This window comes from Perissodus microlepis, chromosome 18, assembly GCF_051167445.1.
Source record: "Perissodus microlepis isolate ML-2025 ecotype Zambia chromosome 18, ASM5116744v1, whole genome shotgun sequence".
NCBI lineage: Eukaryota > Metazoa > Chordata > Actinopteri > Cichliformes > Cichlidae > Perissodus > Perissodus microlepis.
This window is the reverse complement of record NC_140478.1, coordinates 1,579,160-1,593,332: the sequence shown is the minus strand read 5'-3', so window position 1 is coordinate 1,593,332 and position 14,173 is coordinate 1,579,160. Positions and strand designations below refer to the sequence as shown.

General features: G+C 40.2%; 1 protein-coding gene across 1 annotated transcript; it reads right to left on the bottom strand.

Moving 5' to 3' along the window:
- Positions 1-4,692: 4,692 nt before the first annotated feature.
- Positions 4,693-12,800, bottom strand: ccr12a (chemokine (C-C motif) receptor 12a). Its single transcript, XM_084913199.1, has 2 exons — positions 12,662-12,800; positions 4,693-7,665 (listed from the first exon to the last, which is right to left on the bottom strand). The coding sequence occupies exon 2, from the start codon at positions 7,649-7,651 to the stop codon at positions 6,569-6,571; it is 1,083 nt and encodes a 360-aa protein (XP_084769325.1). The 5' UTR covers positions 7,652-7,665; positions 12,662-12,800; the 3' UTR covers positions 4,693-6,568.
- Between the last annotated feature and the right edge of the window lie 1,373 nt (positions 12,801-14,173).

The following is a 14,173-nucleotide window of genomic DNA, read 5'->3' as shown; positions in this document are numbered from 1 at the left end:
CAGGGGATGGAAAAGGAAAAGAAGAAGGAAAGATGAGTTGGGGAGAAAGTGAACAGAATGAGAGAGAAAAATAAAACCAACAACAACAAAAAAAACACTGAAAATCCACCTGCTGAAACCAACCAATAAACAAACCTCAACAAGGAACCCCAGACCAAAACATGAGCAAAAAGAGTCAAAAAAGCCTAACTTTGAAGGTCCAACGTACAAAGTTCATAACAAAACAGTTCTAGAGGTCAACCTGGAGGTTGGCAGCACAAAAGCCGGTAATCTAACTGTTCGGGAGATCAACCTGAAGGTCGGCCACACAGCCATTAAATATTCCTTATTTCAGGAGGTCGACCCCTCAGGAGTCCATGGCAGAACAGTTCAGGGCGCCGACCTCTGAGCCAGCGGTTGAGGATGTGGAAGATGGCGGTGACAGAGTTCAAGAGGCCGTCCATGACACTGAAGATGCCCAGGCGCTGGCCTGGAAAGTGGCCGGTGACGGTGAGGTACTAGATGTGGATGTGCGGGCTGAGCAGGACCAGACGAGGCAGGATCAGACGGTGGTGTGGCAACCACAGGCGAGGTAGCTGGACCAGATGACAGCGTGGCAGTTGCAAGCGATGGAGCAGGTGGTAGTACTGCAGGTGACACTGATGGCTGGATGGACTCCTCGGAACCTACAACAGAGACAGACGGCTGAAGCGACCCCTCGGGACCTCCAGCGGAGACAGAAGACGGTTGGACGGGCACCTCGGATCCTCCAGCAGGAACGGATGGCTGGAGTGTTTCTCCAGAACCTCCAGTGGAAACATGAGGAGGCTGGATGAGCTCAGCTGATTTCATAACTGACACAAGTAGTTGCTGGCTGGGTCCTCCTGAACCCCCAGCTGAGGCAGGGCCAGCAGGCTGTGCTGAAGGCTGAGCTGAAGGTTGCACTGAAGGCTGTAGTGGACATGGAGTAGGTGGTTGAGTCAGATCCTGAACAGGTGGCTGAGCTGAAGCCTGAGGAAAAACAGTCTGTTGAGGCATAATTCCACACTCTGAGAGGGCAGGTGAAAAACAGTCCTTAGTGCCCACAGCTTTTAAACAAGTGTCCATGAAGTAGACAGTCTTAATGATCACAGATCCTGAGCCAGCAGTCTTTGAATTCTCAGAGTCTGAGTCAACAGTCTTAGAGTTTTCAAACCCAGAACATTGGCTTGTCAACCTTGGCTTCTATACCATGATAAGAAATAGTTTTTTCAGAACCTAAAGTGGTCTTGGACTGGCCCTTGGTTTCTGAGAAGGCTAATTTAGCAAGACACAAAACATTTTCCACCTGATTGATTCTGAAAACATTGTTCATGAGTTCACAGTTTGGCTCTGCATGGGTTCAGAAGCGAATTGTCCATGGCGGACCAAGAAATGTTAAGTCTGCAGTCTTGTAATGGGTGAGTGTTCCCCTCAGAGTCCAGCCTGTCACAACCCAAATACCTATCTTCATCCTTTTTCACAAACATGAGTTCAGACTAGGGCTGCCACAAACAATTGTTCTGATAGTTGACTAGTCACCGATTATTTTTGTAATTAAGTCGATCATGATCATGATCAGGCATCCACTGGACGTAAAATGTACAGCTTATTGCACCAGCAGCATCTGCTCTTATATAACTATCATTAGCTTACAGCTTGAAGTGTTTCAGGTCTGTGCTAACTAAAAATAAAGACAAGATGATAGTTTATTAAATTTTAATGAAATTTGCAGATTGTCTCGGTGAAGTTTAATAAACTCGGCTGTCTGTTCTTTCTATCTAAAATATAACAGCACACTGGAGTAAACTCTCCATCATCTCACACTTCTGTTTTATCAGTTTTCTGTTTGAAGTTTATTCAGCTGTGTAAAAACTATAACTTTAATCTCAGCCAAACCGATTTACTCACGAACAAATAAAACACTGAAAAAAGCCAAACAATAATATGTTTAAGTTATCTAAGTGACTTATATATCATGTTTAACCTGAGTAGCGAAAGATCACGGGGGTTTGAAAATGATGTGTCGGGAGTTCGCTGTTCTCGCCGGCTCTAGTGAGCCTTGACTTACCGGTCAGCTATCGAGCTGGTGGGTAACAGACGTCTCCGAAAACATCGGAGCGCTTTTGCAAATATGTGATGTCTTGATAAACCGAGCAGATATTTGAAGTTTACACAGCTACTTTCTATAGTTGCAAACAGAGTTGCAGAATGGTACTGAGAAAGTCACTGTCCATCGGGGGTAGCCCCTCCCATAACCAGGGAAAGACTGACACGCATACCCACATCTGGTGTACTAACCCTTCCCATTCCTCCTTTCCGGAGTTATGCAGTCGATAGTGATTCCACAGCCTGAATAATTTCTCTTTCCTGTGTCACTGGGTCCGGCATGGTCAGGTCCTACTGGCACGATCTGTACTGGCAGACTGTGTGGAGGGAGGAAGGGGACCCAAAAGCAAACACTGACTGACTGACTGTGCTAAGGTTGCAAAACAAAAGCGAGCCTTTATTTGGGCTGATACATGAACTACAAAACCAAAAAGTGAGAACTAAGACCAGACTATGACTTTATAACTTTGACTGTGATTCTAACTGTGACTTAAACTGTGAACTAAACTATGATTTTAACTGTGACTATGACTCTAACTATGACTGTGACTGCATGGGGGTAGCGTAAGTAGGCGACCTGACAACTAACAGTAAGAGACACAAGACTTAAATACCCAGGAGGGTGATGGAGGGAAGTGAACACACATGGGGAATCAGCTGACACAATTGACCACCACAGGGTGGTCAATTGTGACACCACAGGGCAAGTGTAAACGAAGCACATAGAAGACGGAAACAAGACTTTTAAAACAAACAGGAAACATGACGAGACACGGACATGCCACGAACTTGACAACAAGAACCACACAGGCATCAAACATGAACCAGGGAGACTTAGTACAGGGGGAGATGATATATAAGGATCTAAAAACCAAAGGACTAAAACGCCAACCTGGACATCGTAGAGATTTACTAGATAAGCTAAACTGAAACTAGAACACAAATGAATAACAAAATACAGTGAAACTCAAAAACGCTGTGTCCACACGACAGGGCTGCGGTCCCAGTACTGTGACACTCTGCTGGTTTGAGATCAGCTGACTGACCTGCCTTGAGAAACTCTTTCAGTTTTGCTTTGTGATTTGGGTTATTATTCATTTGCACTGTAACATGCTGTCTGATCAGATTTGCAGCATTTGGTGTGCACCTCAGAATTCAGTAGGCTGGTTTCACTGGCAGCTATACATGCCCATGCCATAACACTGCCTCTAAACTCGTTGACAGATGATGAGATATGCCATTTCCAGTCATCGGGATACAACTTCATTTTGGTTTCATCTGTGCAGTTTGCAGATGTTTCCTAAGTCTAATCTGGCCTTCCTGTTCTTGAGTGTAACCGGTGGGTCACACCATGCTGTAAACCTTTTCTATTTCCATCTGGTGCCTCTTCATTGTAGGCTCTTACATGATACACAAACCTCCTCTTGTTCTTGACTTGGTTAGATGTTGTGCAGAGGTTTTATTTAATGAATGGAAAATTCTGGAGTCATCCATTGTAGCTGTCCTCCATGGTCATTCAGGGTTTCTGAAGTCGCCGAGTTGGCCAGTGCATAGCTTCCCTGCATCCATGACTTGGTAAACAAGTCATAGTTTAGTATCTTATATGTGAGGTTGGAACTCACTGCAGACCAAGTCTACCTACATACCTGCTCAAAAGCATAGCTCAGGGGCTTGTGGCAGTTTACAGTTTTTATTTACAAAGAATCTGTTTAGTACATTTAACTGTTCTTCTTATAACCATTATGAACTACAGTCATAATGGTTATAATTGACAATAGATTATTGACAATAGAACATATTAAACATATCCAATATTTCAGAAAAATCATTTTTGAATTTGATGGCAGGAACACAACTCAAAAAATATATTATAAAAATGTTATACCCTTCATCTAACATCCATGGCCAATTTGGAATTACTAATGAATTGCTGCAGCACAGGGAGAACGTCCAAATGTGGCGGGGCGTGGTCCGTGGCGTGGCTGTGGGGGAGGTTGGTGCACCTGAGCGGAATCAGCACATCACTCCTCCCCTGCACATAAATGAACTAGGGCCTGTTGTTGTGTTGTTGCTGATGTGGATGTCGAGCTGTGAGTGGAGAGCTGCAGCTGTGGTTTGTACAGCAATCGTGTGTAAAGATGTCACTGAATGGTGAATCGTGGTCGTGTCCTGCCCCCTACCTGTCACACCATCCCAGTATCAATGGGCCCCAGCTGGGTTTTTAGCTACGAACCTTCTTGCTGTAAGTGCTGGAGCATACCAGACCCAACCCAGCTCAGTAGATACGGCGTGCTCAGGGTGATGGCCATCCAAATCCTCAGGCCAGTGTTTATGAAAATGACTAACAATATTTGTAACAACACTGACTCACACTGTACAGATAACCAAGCCTATTTCATCATTTCAGCATGTTACTGCAATACATAGTTATTTTATCCTGTTGCATGAGGTGATTCACTAGAACATGCGTATGTGACAGGAAGCAACAACCAGATGTTCTGTCAGAAAAGGGAACTAATCTGGTCGTTTGCTAAGACTCCCAAAATGGTAAGAAATGTTTCCATAAAAGGACAGACGGCAGTGAGGAACAGTTTAAATCATCCATACAGTTTATTTAAAAGATACAGATGCATCACAAACATATACATTATGTTACAATACAAGAACAGTCAATATAAAAACCATCAAATCATAAAGCAGAATACAGAAATATGCAGTAGGTGCAGAAGTAGCCAAAACATCATCATTCAGTAGCTTTAAACTGTTGAAATCCCAGTTCCAAAAAGCCTGTGTCAAATCAAATAGTTCATTTTGAATTTGATGTCTCAGTTTAAATGTGCAATGTTTTCTGTATTGTGAATAACATATGGGTTTATAACATAACTACATATCAGCCTGGTAATAATACATGTTTCCAGAAGCATCCTGGGTTGATCTTTTCATTCAGCTTTTTGGCTACATCCACATAACACCTACAAACGATTAATACCAACATCACTTTATCCAGCAAACATAGAGCTGTTAGCTCGCACTTTCTCAAATATATGATCCCACTCTGCTCTGCTGCCTGAAAATCACAAACCAGAGACTGACCAGACATTTGTTTCCTTTCGGCAACACATAATCATAATTCTACAGCATGACTATGGTAGATATAGCTGTAACGTAACGCATACCAAAAGTAATTTCATAGCTGTTCTTGAATATGAGTCTAATACATGTTAACACAAATAGAACATTATTGGATGATTTCAGTTAGGCAGTTGATTTAAACAAGTGACAAACATGAAGCAGCTTTAAAACTTAATCTGACAGAGCGGCGCAGCAGGAGACGAGTATTTGAAGTCAACTAAAGATTGTTTATTATCAGGGAAAACTGATAATAACAAAAACTGATCATCTGTTGAGAGCCGTGTGGAGTGAAGAGTATTAGATTAAAACGTTAGATTGTCCAGTTATAAAACTTTTCCTCAAACAAAGATTCAGAATATCACACTTTCACATGCATTATAATTCAAGGCAATATGTTTTTAAGTAGCCTAATAATTGTATCAGTGTCTGTAGGTATCAAATAAAAGTACACTTCAACAGTATTTCTACAATGTTTATGTTTAATAAGAGAAGGATTCGTTGCATATTAGGCTACCTATATGATTTCTTTCTAGTATTTACATATGAACACAAATCTGACAACACAAAGCAAAGATGGAACCAGCCTTCAAAGCGGTCGCCACAGTACACTGGAAGTTTGACTGCTAATCACTTTTTGGTACCTGTTGCAGTTCAAGTTCTGTCTGCTGAGCTTGGGTTGGCAAAGACTCAGCTTTAAAATCACTCTGGGTTCTCAGCTAGCGTTGCATTAGCATGCTGTCTGAGCCGATGATTGAGCCAAAGTTGTGTTAGCAGTATAAAGAGGTTTTTTCTGCCCTGGATGCAGTTTGCACTGTGCTACCACGCTATTATACAAGAAAAATAAATGTTCACATCTCCCAAAAGCTCCAGCATTTTCCTCCACTTGCACATGAACTGAAATCAGTTGTTCAAGTAGTAGGAAGAAAAAAAACATATAAACATGAAGCAGATTTTGTTTTTGTGTCTGCTTGGTGCACAGATGCCTCTCTGACATCTGTCTGTGAAATGTGCTGTAAAAACCAACTTGTACTTACTTAGATACCTGAAGAACCTTTGTAAGTAACAACATAATTGTAACTAATGTAATTACTGAATTTGCTACAGTAAAATGTTACATTACTGCATTACTGAAAAATGTAATGTAACTACTTTGTAACGCAACACAGCGAACACTGGGCCAGACTGATTTGGTGAGATATGTGCTGCAGGGATATAACAAAATGATTGTAGCCATCATCTCTGACCTTTGCCAGTTACATTGGTGACAGATGGCCTAAAGAATGCATCAGTGAGAGACGTTACAACAATAGACCAACACACATGTGGGTGTTTAGTACTCATATAAAGAGTGTGGTGTCCGCTGTGACGTTGTCCTGGTGCTCTGGCTATTGAAGCTAATGTGTCTCTTCAAACAAGGAATCTTCTTACCCACCAGCCTCTTGAAGTGGCTCTGAAACTTCTTTCCTAGAAAGGTGTAAAACACAGGACTAATGCAACAATACAAATAGGCAATGTTTCGGGTCACATAAAGTGCATAGTCTAAGCTTTCTGCGCTAGAACACGATTCTTCAATGGAACTGGAGATCTGTATTGCTCGAAGAAGTATGATGATATTATATGGAGTCCAGCAGGCGAAGAATGTGAAGATGATGACAAATATGAGCTTTATGGCACGGCACTTTTCTTTCATGCGGGTGGACATGATACGTATGGTGATGCTGATGTAGCAGTACATCACCATGAACAGGGGGAGAAGAAAGAAGAGCAGAAATTGCTGGTAGTAACTGAAAAGATGCCAGCGCTTCATGGTGTCATCTGTGAATCCGGACTCCTCGCACATCAGTCCAGTAACAGCATGCTTCCAGACATTTCGAAGAACCAGCTCTTTGACACTCGCTGCAATACTGATGCACCAAACGATCACAGATGCAATGATAGCATATAGCTTTTTCCTGCTCTTGGCAGCTGCCACTGCATGCACCACTGCTAGGTATCTGTCAAATGTCATAAGTGTAAGGAAGAGGATGGAACTGTAGAAACCAATAAAGTAGGCACTGCTGACCATCTTACATAGGGCATTTCCAAACATCCACTCAGATAGATGGTACGTGGCCCAGAAGGGGAGGCTGGCGGCAAAGAGGATATTGGACAGGACCAAATTCAGGAGGAAGATGTTTGTCACTGTGCTGAGCTTCTCATACTTGTAGATGATGAAGAGGACAAGCCCGTTGCCAAGGTAACTCAAGAGGAAATTGACATAGTAGAAAACTGGGATGAATTTTGCACCAAATTCATTGACACCTTTCTTGTCACAGAGCTGGACAGTTTCACTGACCACGTAGCTTTGGTCAGTCGTCTCCGTGTCGTTAAACAGATCCATAAAGATCCTAAATTGGTCATCTCCATCGGCCATGGCTGCGGTTTACCCTGTGGCACAAGAAACATTAAAGACTCGTTTTAGTCAGGAAAAAAATGCTCATAAAACACAAGAAGGAACATCTGATGAGTTTAGGCACCTTGTCCCTTAGTGTGAGACTGCCAGCATGATATGCCATTATTCCCATAGCTATATAACTAGCTATGACACTATATTTGTGCACTAATGTAAATCAGCGCACAAGTAATCATTCCAATGTATAACGATTCCTTCGGACACATGTAAAATTCACAACAATAACTGGTTTCTCAGGAGCAATGGGCTCCAAAGAAGTTTATTCCAACTTCTCACAGGTTGATGAGATTAGCAAATTACTGCATTCTGCTTTTATTTCTATTTCACAGAGCATCCCAACTATATGCTATATATTATCAGACACAGTTTGACGGGTACAAAAATGGCCAGGACTACTGAAGATCAATATAAGGCACTCCTTTCAAAGATATAAGGACAGAGTAGCATTATGAAATAACTAACCCAATCATTGCATACTCCATCCTGTTGGGTTCATTTGTTTCAAAACTGAGAAGAGAAACTGCTGACTTAAACAAGTCCTGATCCTCTCCACTGGTGTGTAATAGTTCTACCAAAGAAATGACTCATTTTCAGCAAAACAGGCTCATTTACATTTGAACTTTAGAGTAGGCTGTTGTATTTGCAATGTAACAATCTGAAATAAGCTTTATTCCAGACTGTTACATTAACCAGGCTCATCCCAACATATCGTGATTATTAAAAGCGCTCTTTTGCAAAAACAATAAAATATTTATAAATACCTCAGATGTTTAACTTGCCACTGCAGTCTCATCAGACTGCAAACTGAAACTAAATTTCTTCCTCTGAATTTTTTCCAGATCTCATACTGATCCTAACATTTGTCAAACACATTACTTCAATATAATCTGACGCGTGCATGTAAGAGAATACCAGACAGCGAGCTGGGAGGTAGCAGAGTTACAGTAGACTTGGACCTTGTTGGGATGTTACCCTGTCGATGGTTGTCCTGCTTGCTACATCCATGATAGAACATTCTGTATATACAAGTTATTTACCTTTAAAACATTACATCTTTATTAGTAGAAAAATAAACGATTTTGGCAGTTTTAGAAAGATGCTATACAACACTAAGTACCCACCCACCTATGCACCGTCTGATTAGAGTATCCCAGGAGGCGTCATGATTAGATTCCTTTAACTGGGTCTTTTAGTGCAAAGAGCTCTCAGAGGAAAGTCATGAAACAAAGTGAGTGTGACTGGTAGTTTGAAAGCTTTGGTTTCTGGGTCAGCCGCCTCTCCAAACTCTGCACCAGTTTGCTTATCCATGTCATGCTACCTGCTCATCACCAGTGTTGGGCAAGTTACTTTGAAAAAGTAATTAATTATAGTTACTAGTTACTTCTTTAAAAAAGTAACTAAGTTAGTAACTGAGTTACAAGATTCTAAAATACTTGAAAAGTAACTATTGCGTTACTTTAAAAAAACGTTTAACCCTCTGGGGTCCAGGGTGTAATCGGCCATTTTTACCTACTTTTGATTTTCCCTCCACCTTTAAAAACTGTTTATTTGCCTTGTTTGGAATCATCAGCACAACCTCACGTGTCTGAATTTACAGTTCAGACACAAATCAGACAAAAAACATAAAATCCGAGTAGAAAAAGTTATATTTTTTACTGTAACAACCACAAACATGTTTATTGAATCATATTTCATAACTTTAAATGCAAATATAAATGGTCAATTTTAAAATCATATGCACAAGTTTTGCAAACAACAAAGTTATTTGCAGCCATTTACCTTTTTTTAATTAACCATTTCAAACTATTTACAGAACAATCAGCTGTTCTTCAACAAGATGCCACAAATTATTTGTGCCACTCCAATAATTTCTGTCCACTATAAAGGAAACATCACAGCCTGATACCTGCAGGTCTGACAGCAGCAGGTGTGTCACTCCTCCTGTTTCTACCTGGAGACAGCAGTCGCCTCATTGTTCTGACACACAACACAAAACTATCCACAGCACTACACACTAACTACACAAGACAACACATGAACTACACACTCCAAACACGCTAAATGTCACAAATCTCTCACATCTCAAAACTCGCTCTCTCTCTTTTTCTGCTGTCTTTCTTTCGCTCTCTCTCTCTCTCTCTCTCTCTCGCCATCACTCCTCTCCCTAAACAACAGCCATATCATATTTGATTGGTCGACATGGTGCATTTTTCCACCAACACGAAAGGGCTGGATTTTTTGCTCATAAGCTGTCACGGCTCGTAGGATGAGCTGTGTGGAATTGTTAAAGGACCCAAAATGCAGGCACTTCAGATGTGAGGAAGCTTTATAAAGAAGGTGGAAAATACACAAGGCGAGGGTGAGATTACTTCCATAGACAGCTCCTTCAGCTGATGTAAGATGCGGTAAGCTGAACACAGCTTCAACCGTCTGTTTGATGAAAAATAGTAACGCAACCGCATTTTCTTGTCAGTAACGGTAACGGCGTTGTAACGATAGGAATAGTAATTAGTTAGATTACTCGGTACTGAAAACGTTACTTGTAACGCCGTTATTCCCATCACTGCTCATCACTCGGGAAGAAGAACAACCACATTCACATTCATTCACCAGTGTATGAATGTGAGAGTGAATGAATAGTGGCATTGTAAAGCGCTTTGAGGGGTCCCGAAAAGCGCTATATAAATGCAATTCATTATTATTATTATTATAACAAACACAAGATAAATTGACTTTGTCACTGAAACACTGTGCAGCTTTTTTATTGCACTAAACTGGAGCTGACTGCATGCTAATAGTTACAGCTACACATGTAACCCACCACCCGCTGCTCTGCGTTTGAATCCTCTTATTTCAGTTTCGGGGTGGGGCAGTGGGTCCGTTAAGCAAACACTACAACCATTCTGGTGTGTGCAGCGGACGGCGAACACACTCTCGACCATAAAACCAGCTTCAGTCTTAGGCTGGTTTTATGGTCGTGCACACACTTCTCCGCTGCAGAGAGATTCCCGGGATTGTAACTTCACGCACACTCTGTTGCAAAGCATTCACACCAGCTGTTAACTTTAGTGACACAACTAAGAAAAGTGTCTCGCGCGTGGTCAGAGCCACGTTCTCTCCAATCACGACACGAACAGGTAAAACCAACGGGATACCGTCACGGGTCAGTAGAAAACTCACACATTATGTCAGTTAGTGTCAGAGTTACATATCATGAAATCATTGATTCACACAATACTACTGTTTTTCTAATGAACCACCTTTGTGACTTATTCTGATCTACATTACATTCAGGTCACATTCACATCACATAACATTAACTGTTAATACCTTATGTTACTGTTGCATTTAAGTCCATGGGAATTATGTGTTTTCCAAAATTCCCATGGACTTAAAAACAAAAATATGCAAGGTGGTGAAAAGATGGTGGAACATTGTAATCCATTTGCATTCTAAGTGCGATTAACAAATCAAGTTTGTGCAGGTTTACTGACATGGACTTCAACAGTCAGTCGAGGAGCAAATTTTGTTGTTTTATTTAAAAACTGGTTAATAAAACGCAGCATGATAACTAGTAAAGGTCATCGCTATCCAGATCTTTAAGTTTCCCAATAGCAGAAACCTGCAGGTCTTGCACAATTAAGTATTCCACGTAATGTTTCCTCTTTTGTCATTTAACCGCAGCAGGCATTAACAGAAACCATGTAGCAGCTTTGATCTTCAGACTGCAATAACATAGCAAAAGAAAAGCGACGTGGAGTAATATCACATCTCGTTTCACTGCTGGTGCAGCCCTCAGTCCAACCTGCTGAGTTCAACACTGCATTCAATTCTTATTGCAGGAGAGTTTACATTAAAACATCGGTACGGTTTACCGTTATTATTAAGAATAGTTAAGGGTTGATTTAAAGTTGAAAGTGTATTAAAAGGGTTATATGCCATGAGTTACAGTACTGTGCAAAAGTCTTGATCCAGCCCTAATTTCTTTAAATGTTGCTTTCAAAGAGCCATGGTTTGAAATTGTTTTTAAAAAGTGTTCATCAGCAATGATGTGCAAGCTTTCTGAAGATCCTTCAGAGTTTAGTCGCTGGACATCGGATGTCTTTTCACTCACTTTCAGTCGAGGCTTTGTGCATTGCTATTTTCAGAGGAAAGTTTACACTGAGTGATGAATCATTCACACATAAAAAGACACAAGATATGAACCGGCGCTCCGTCTACACATAACAGACCATCAAAAAAACAATTTTAAATTGTATCTTTAAGCAGTTTGTTACTAGGAACCTGTTGCAAAAACACTTACTTGTGCCCATTACTTTACTTAAATAAAAACAATAAACAGAAACATTTTGATGTGTATAAGAAAGTGTGTTTGACCAAACCTGCACATATAAATAATCTATTACAATGTTAACTCATAAATCAGTTAATACCTGCACAAGCATGCTTACTGTAAACTTGAATGCTATGATTGTTAAAGGAGCATTATCATTATCAGTGTATATTATTTTGATCAATGTTTTAGTTATGGAAACAGATGTTTCCCTAACACAGGTTCCCATGGAAACATCTGTTTCCACAAATAGTTATAAACAATAAGTAATAGAATAAGAAAATATCAACACAACAAGTGTGTGTGTTGAAATACACGTCATCATAAAATGTTAATGATACTTTAAACTATATTTAATAACTGGACCTATTACATAAGCAGTTCAGTTTGTAAGTTTCAGTCAGGTTACTGTGACTATTAATATCAAAACTAAAACTGTGGTTTTCAGTTTTAAGTACAGCCCTCTGCTTCGTTTGACATGATAAAAAACCCTTCATCTTCCCCCTGCATTTATTCTACATCTCCACCTTTGAATATTTAGAGTTAATAAAGAAGTTTTAGTTACATATAAATATTACACCTATTTTTGAAAAAAATAAAGTCCTTGATTTTAATGTCTTAAAGGCAATCAAACTCACCCGTGGAGAGAGTGCAAAATGGACAACAAGGAACCCAAGAATGCTGAGCCACTGGAAGATTCACGGCAACTGAATGTGTCAGTGATCAGCGAGTGTTTAAAGGGGACGTCTCAGAGCAGACCTGCAGAGTGTAGAGTGTGAGGGTGGACTCCAGCAGTCTCCAAACAATCTGATTCACTTTTAAAGAGACAAAAAGAAGACTGATGCAAACAAGGATTTTTTTCTTTAGACTTCAGTTGTAACTGTATTTATGTTGGCTTTAAACACTTCTGGCAATAACACACACAAAATCATTTATATGTGTGGAAAATTTTGTAATTATCTATACATCTTAAAGCACGGTTTTAACCTTTAAAAAACTGCCCTAAAGAACAATAAGGAAAATGTTAGGTTGCAAAGATGTAAAACTTCTGTGTAATAATGATAGTTGATCATATCTGATACCACTTCCTTTCTTCTTCCTCTTTGCACACATATTTCAGTTTTGGTTCTCTTTCCAATAATAGGAAAGAGAAGTTAAAGGCAACTTCAGTCATAAGATTGCTGCCACTTTGGAAAGAATAATATCCAAACTAAACGAGAGATCTGAAACTAATGCAATTTGTTGTTTTATTAGGACGTTGTGTGGGGATAAAAGAACCCATGTGATGGGGACAGTCGTGTGTCTATAAAGATGGATAAAGTTTACTGAGCAGGTGGAGAATTCACATCTACATCTACAATTATATAGTTATATTATAATACCACAGAACTATAAACAGCAGTTTGACAGCCACATCAGACAAAACTGATGGGCCAAGAGGAAGCTTAAGAAAGCTGCTGGTGAAATGATTCAGATTTACACCCCCCCCCCCCCACACACACATGCGCGCACACACACACACACACACACACACACACACACACACACACACACGCACACACTTACCAAGAACATATGTGCTTATTTCCTGGAACTATAAAAAAAAGAAAAGGTGTGAAACAGCTGCTAATTTCCTTGAACAATCATTTCTTTTCATACCTGATATCTGTCCCTGCAGGGACACCACCCATTAGACTGTGTGCAGAAAAACAGACGAATCAAAGTGTTGTTACGGTTGTAGATACAACTGATGTTGAAAAAGATATTGTTTATATTTATAAAATGATTATGACGACACTGACTGCTGAGACATATGTTTCTTTAATTTCAAATGTTTCAATATTATACGTGAAACAATTCAACTACTGGGTAATGTTTAGTACACGGTCCCAACGGTCGATTCTGCTCATCTGGACGTTTTCAGTGTTTAGTCATCATCCAGGTGACTTTTTCAGTCTGAGCTGACTGCAGGTTTCCAACCTTATAAACAAGACATTTGCACAATGAGTGAAACCAGCTGACTGAATGAACAATGGGCTGTGAGGTCAGTTCCTTTAATTAATTCAATAATTGATAAACATAATAATAATAATAATAATAATCAAAGCCCACTGATCAATGTCCATGAGTCTCATTCACAGAGAGTTGGG

Coding starts and splice junctions, on each gene's coding strand:
- ccr12a (XM_084913199.1), bottom strand. CDS start 7,651: ATGGCCGATGGAGATGACCAATTTAGGATCTTTATGGATCTGTTTAAC.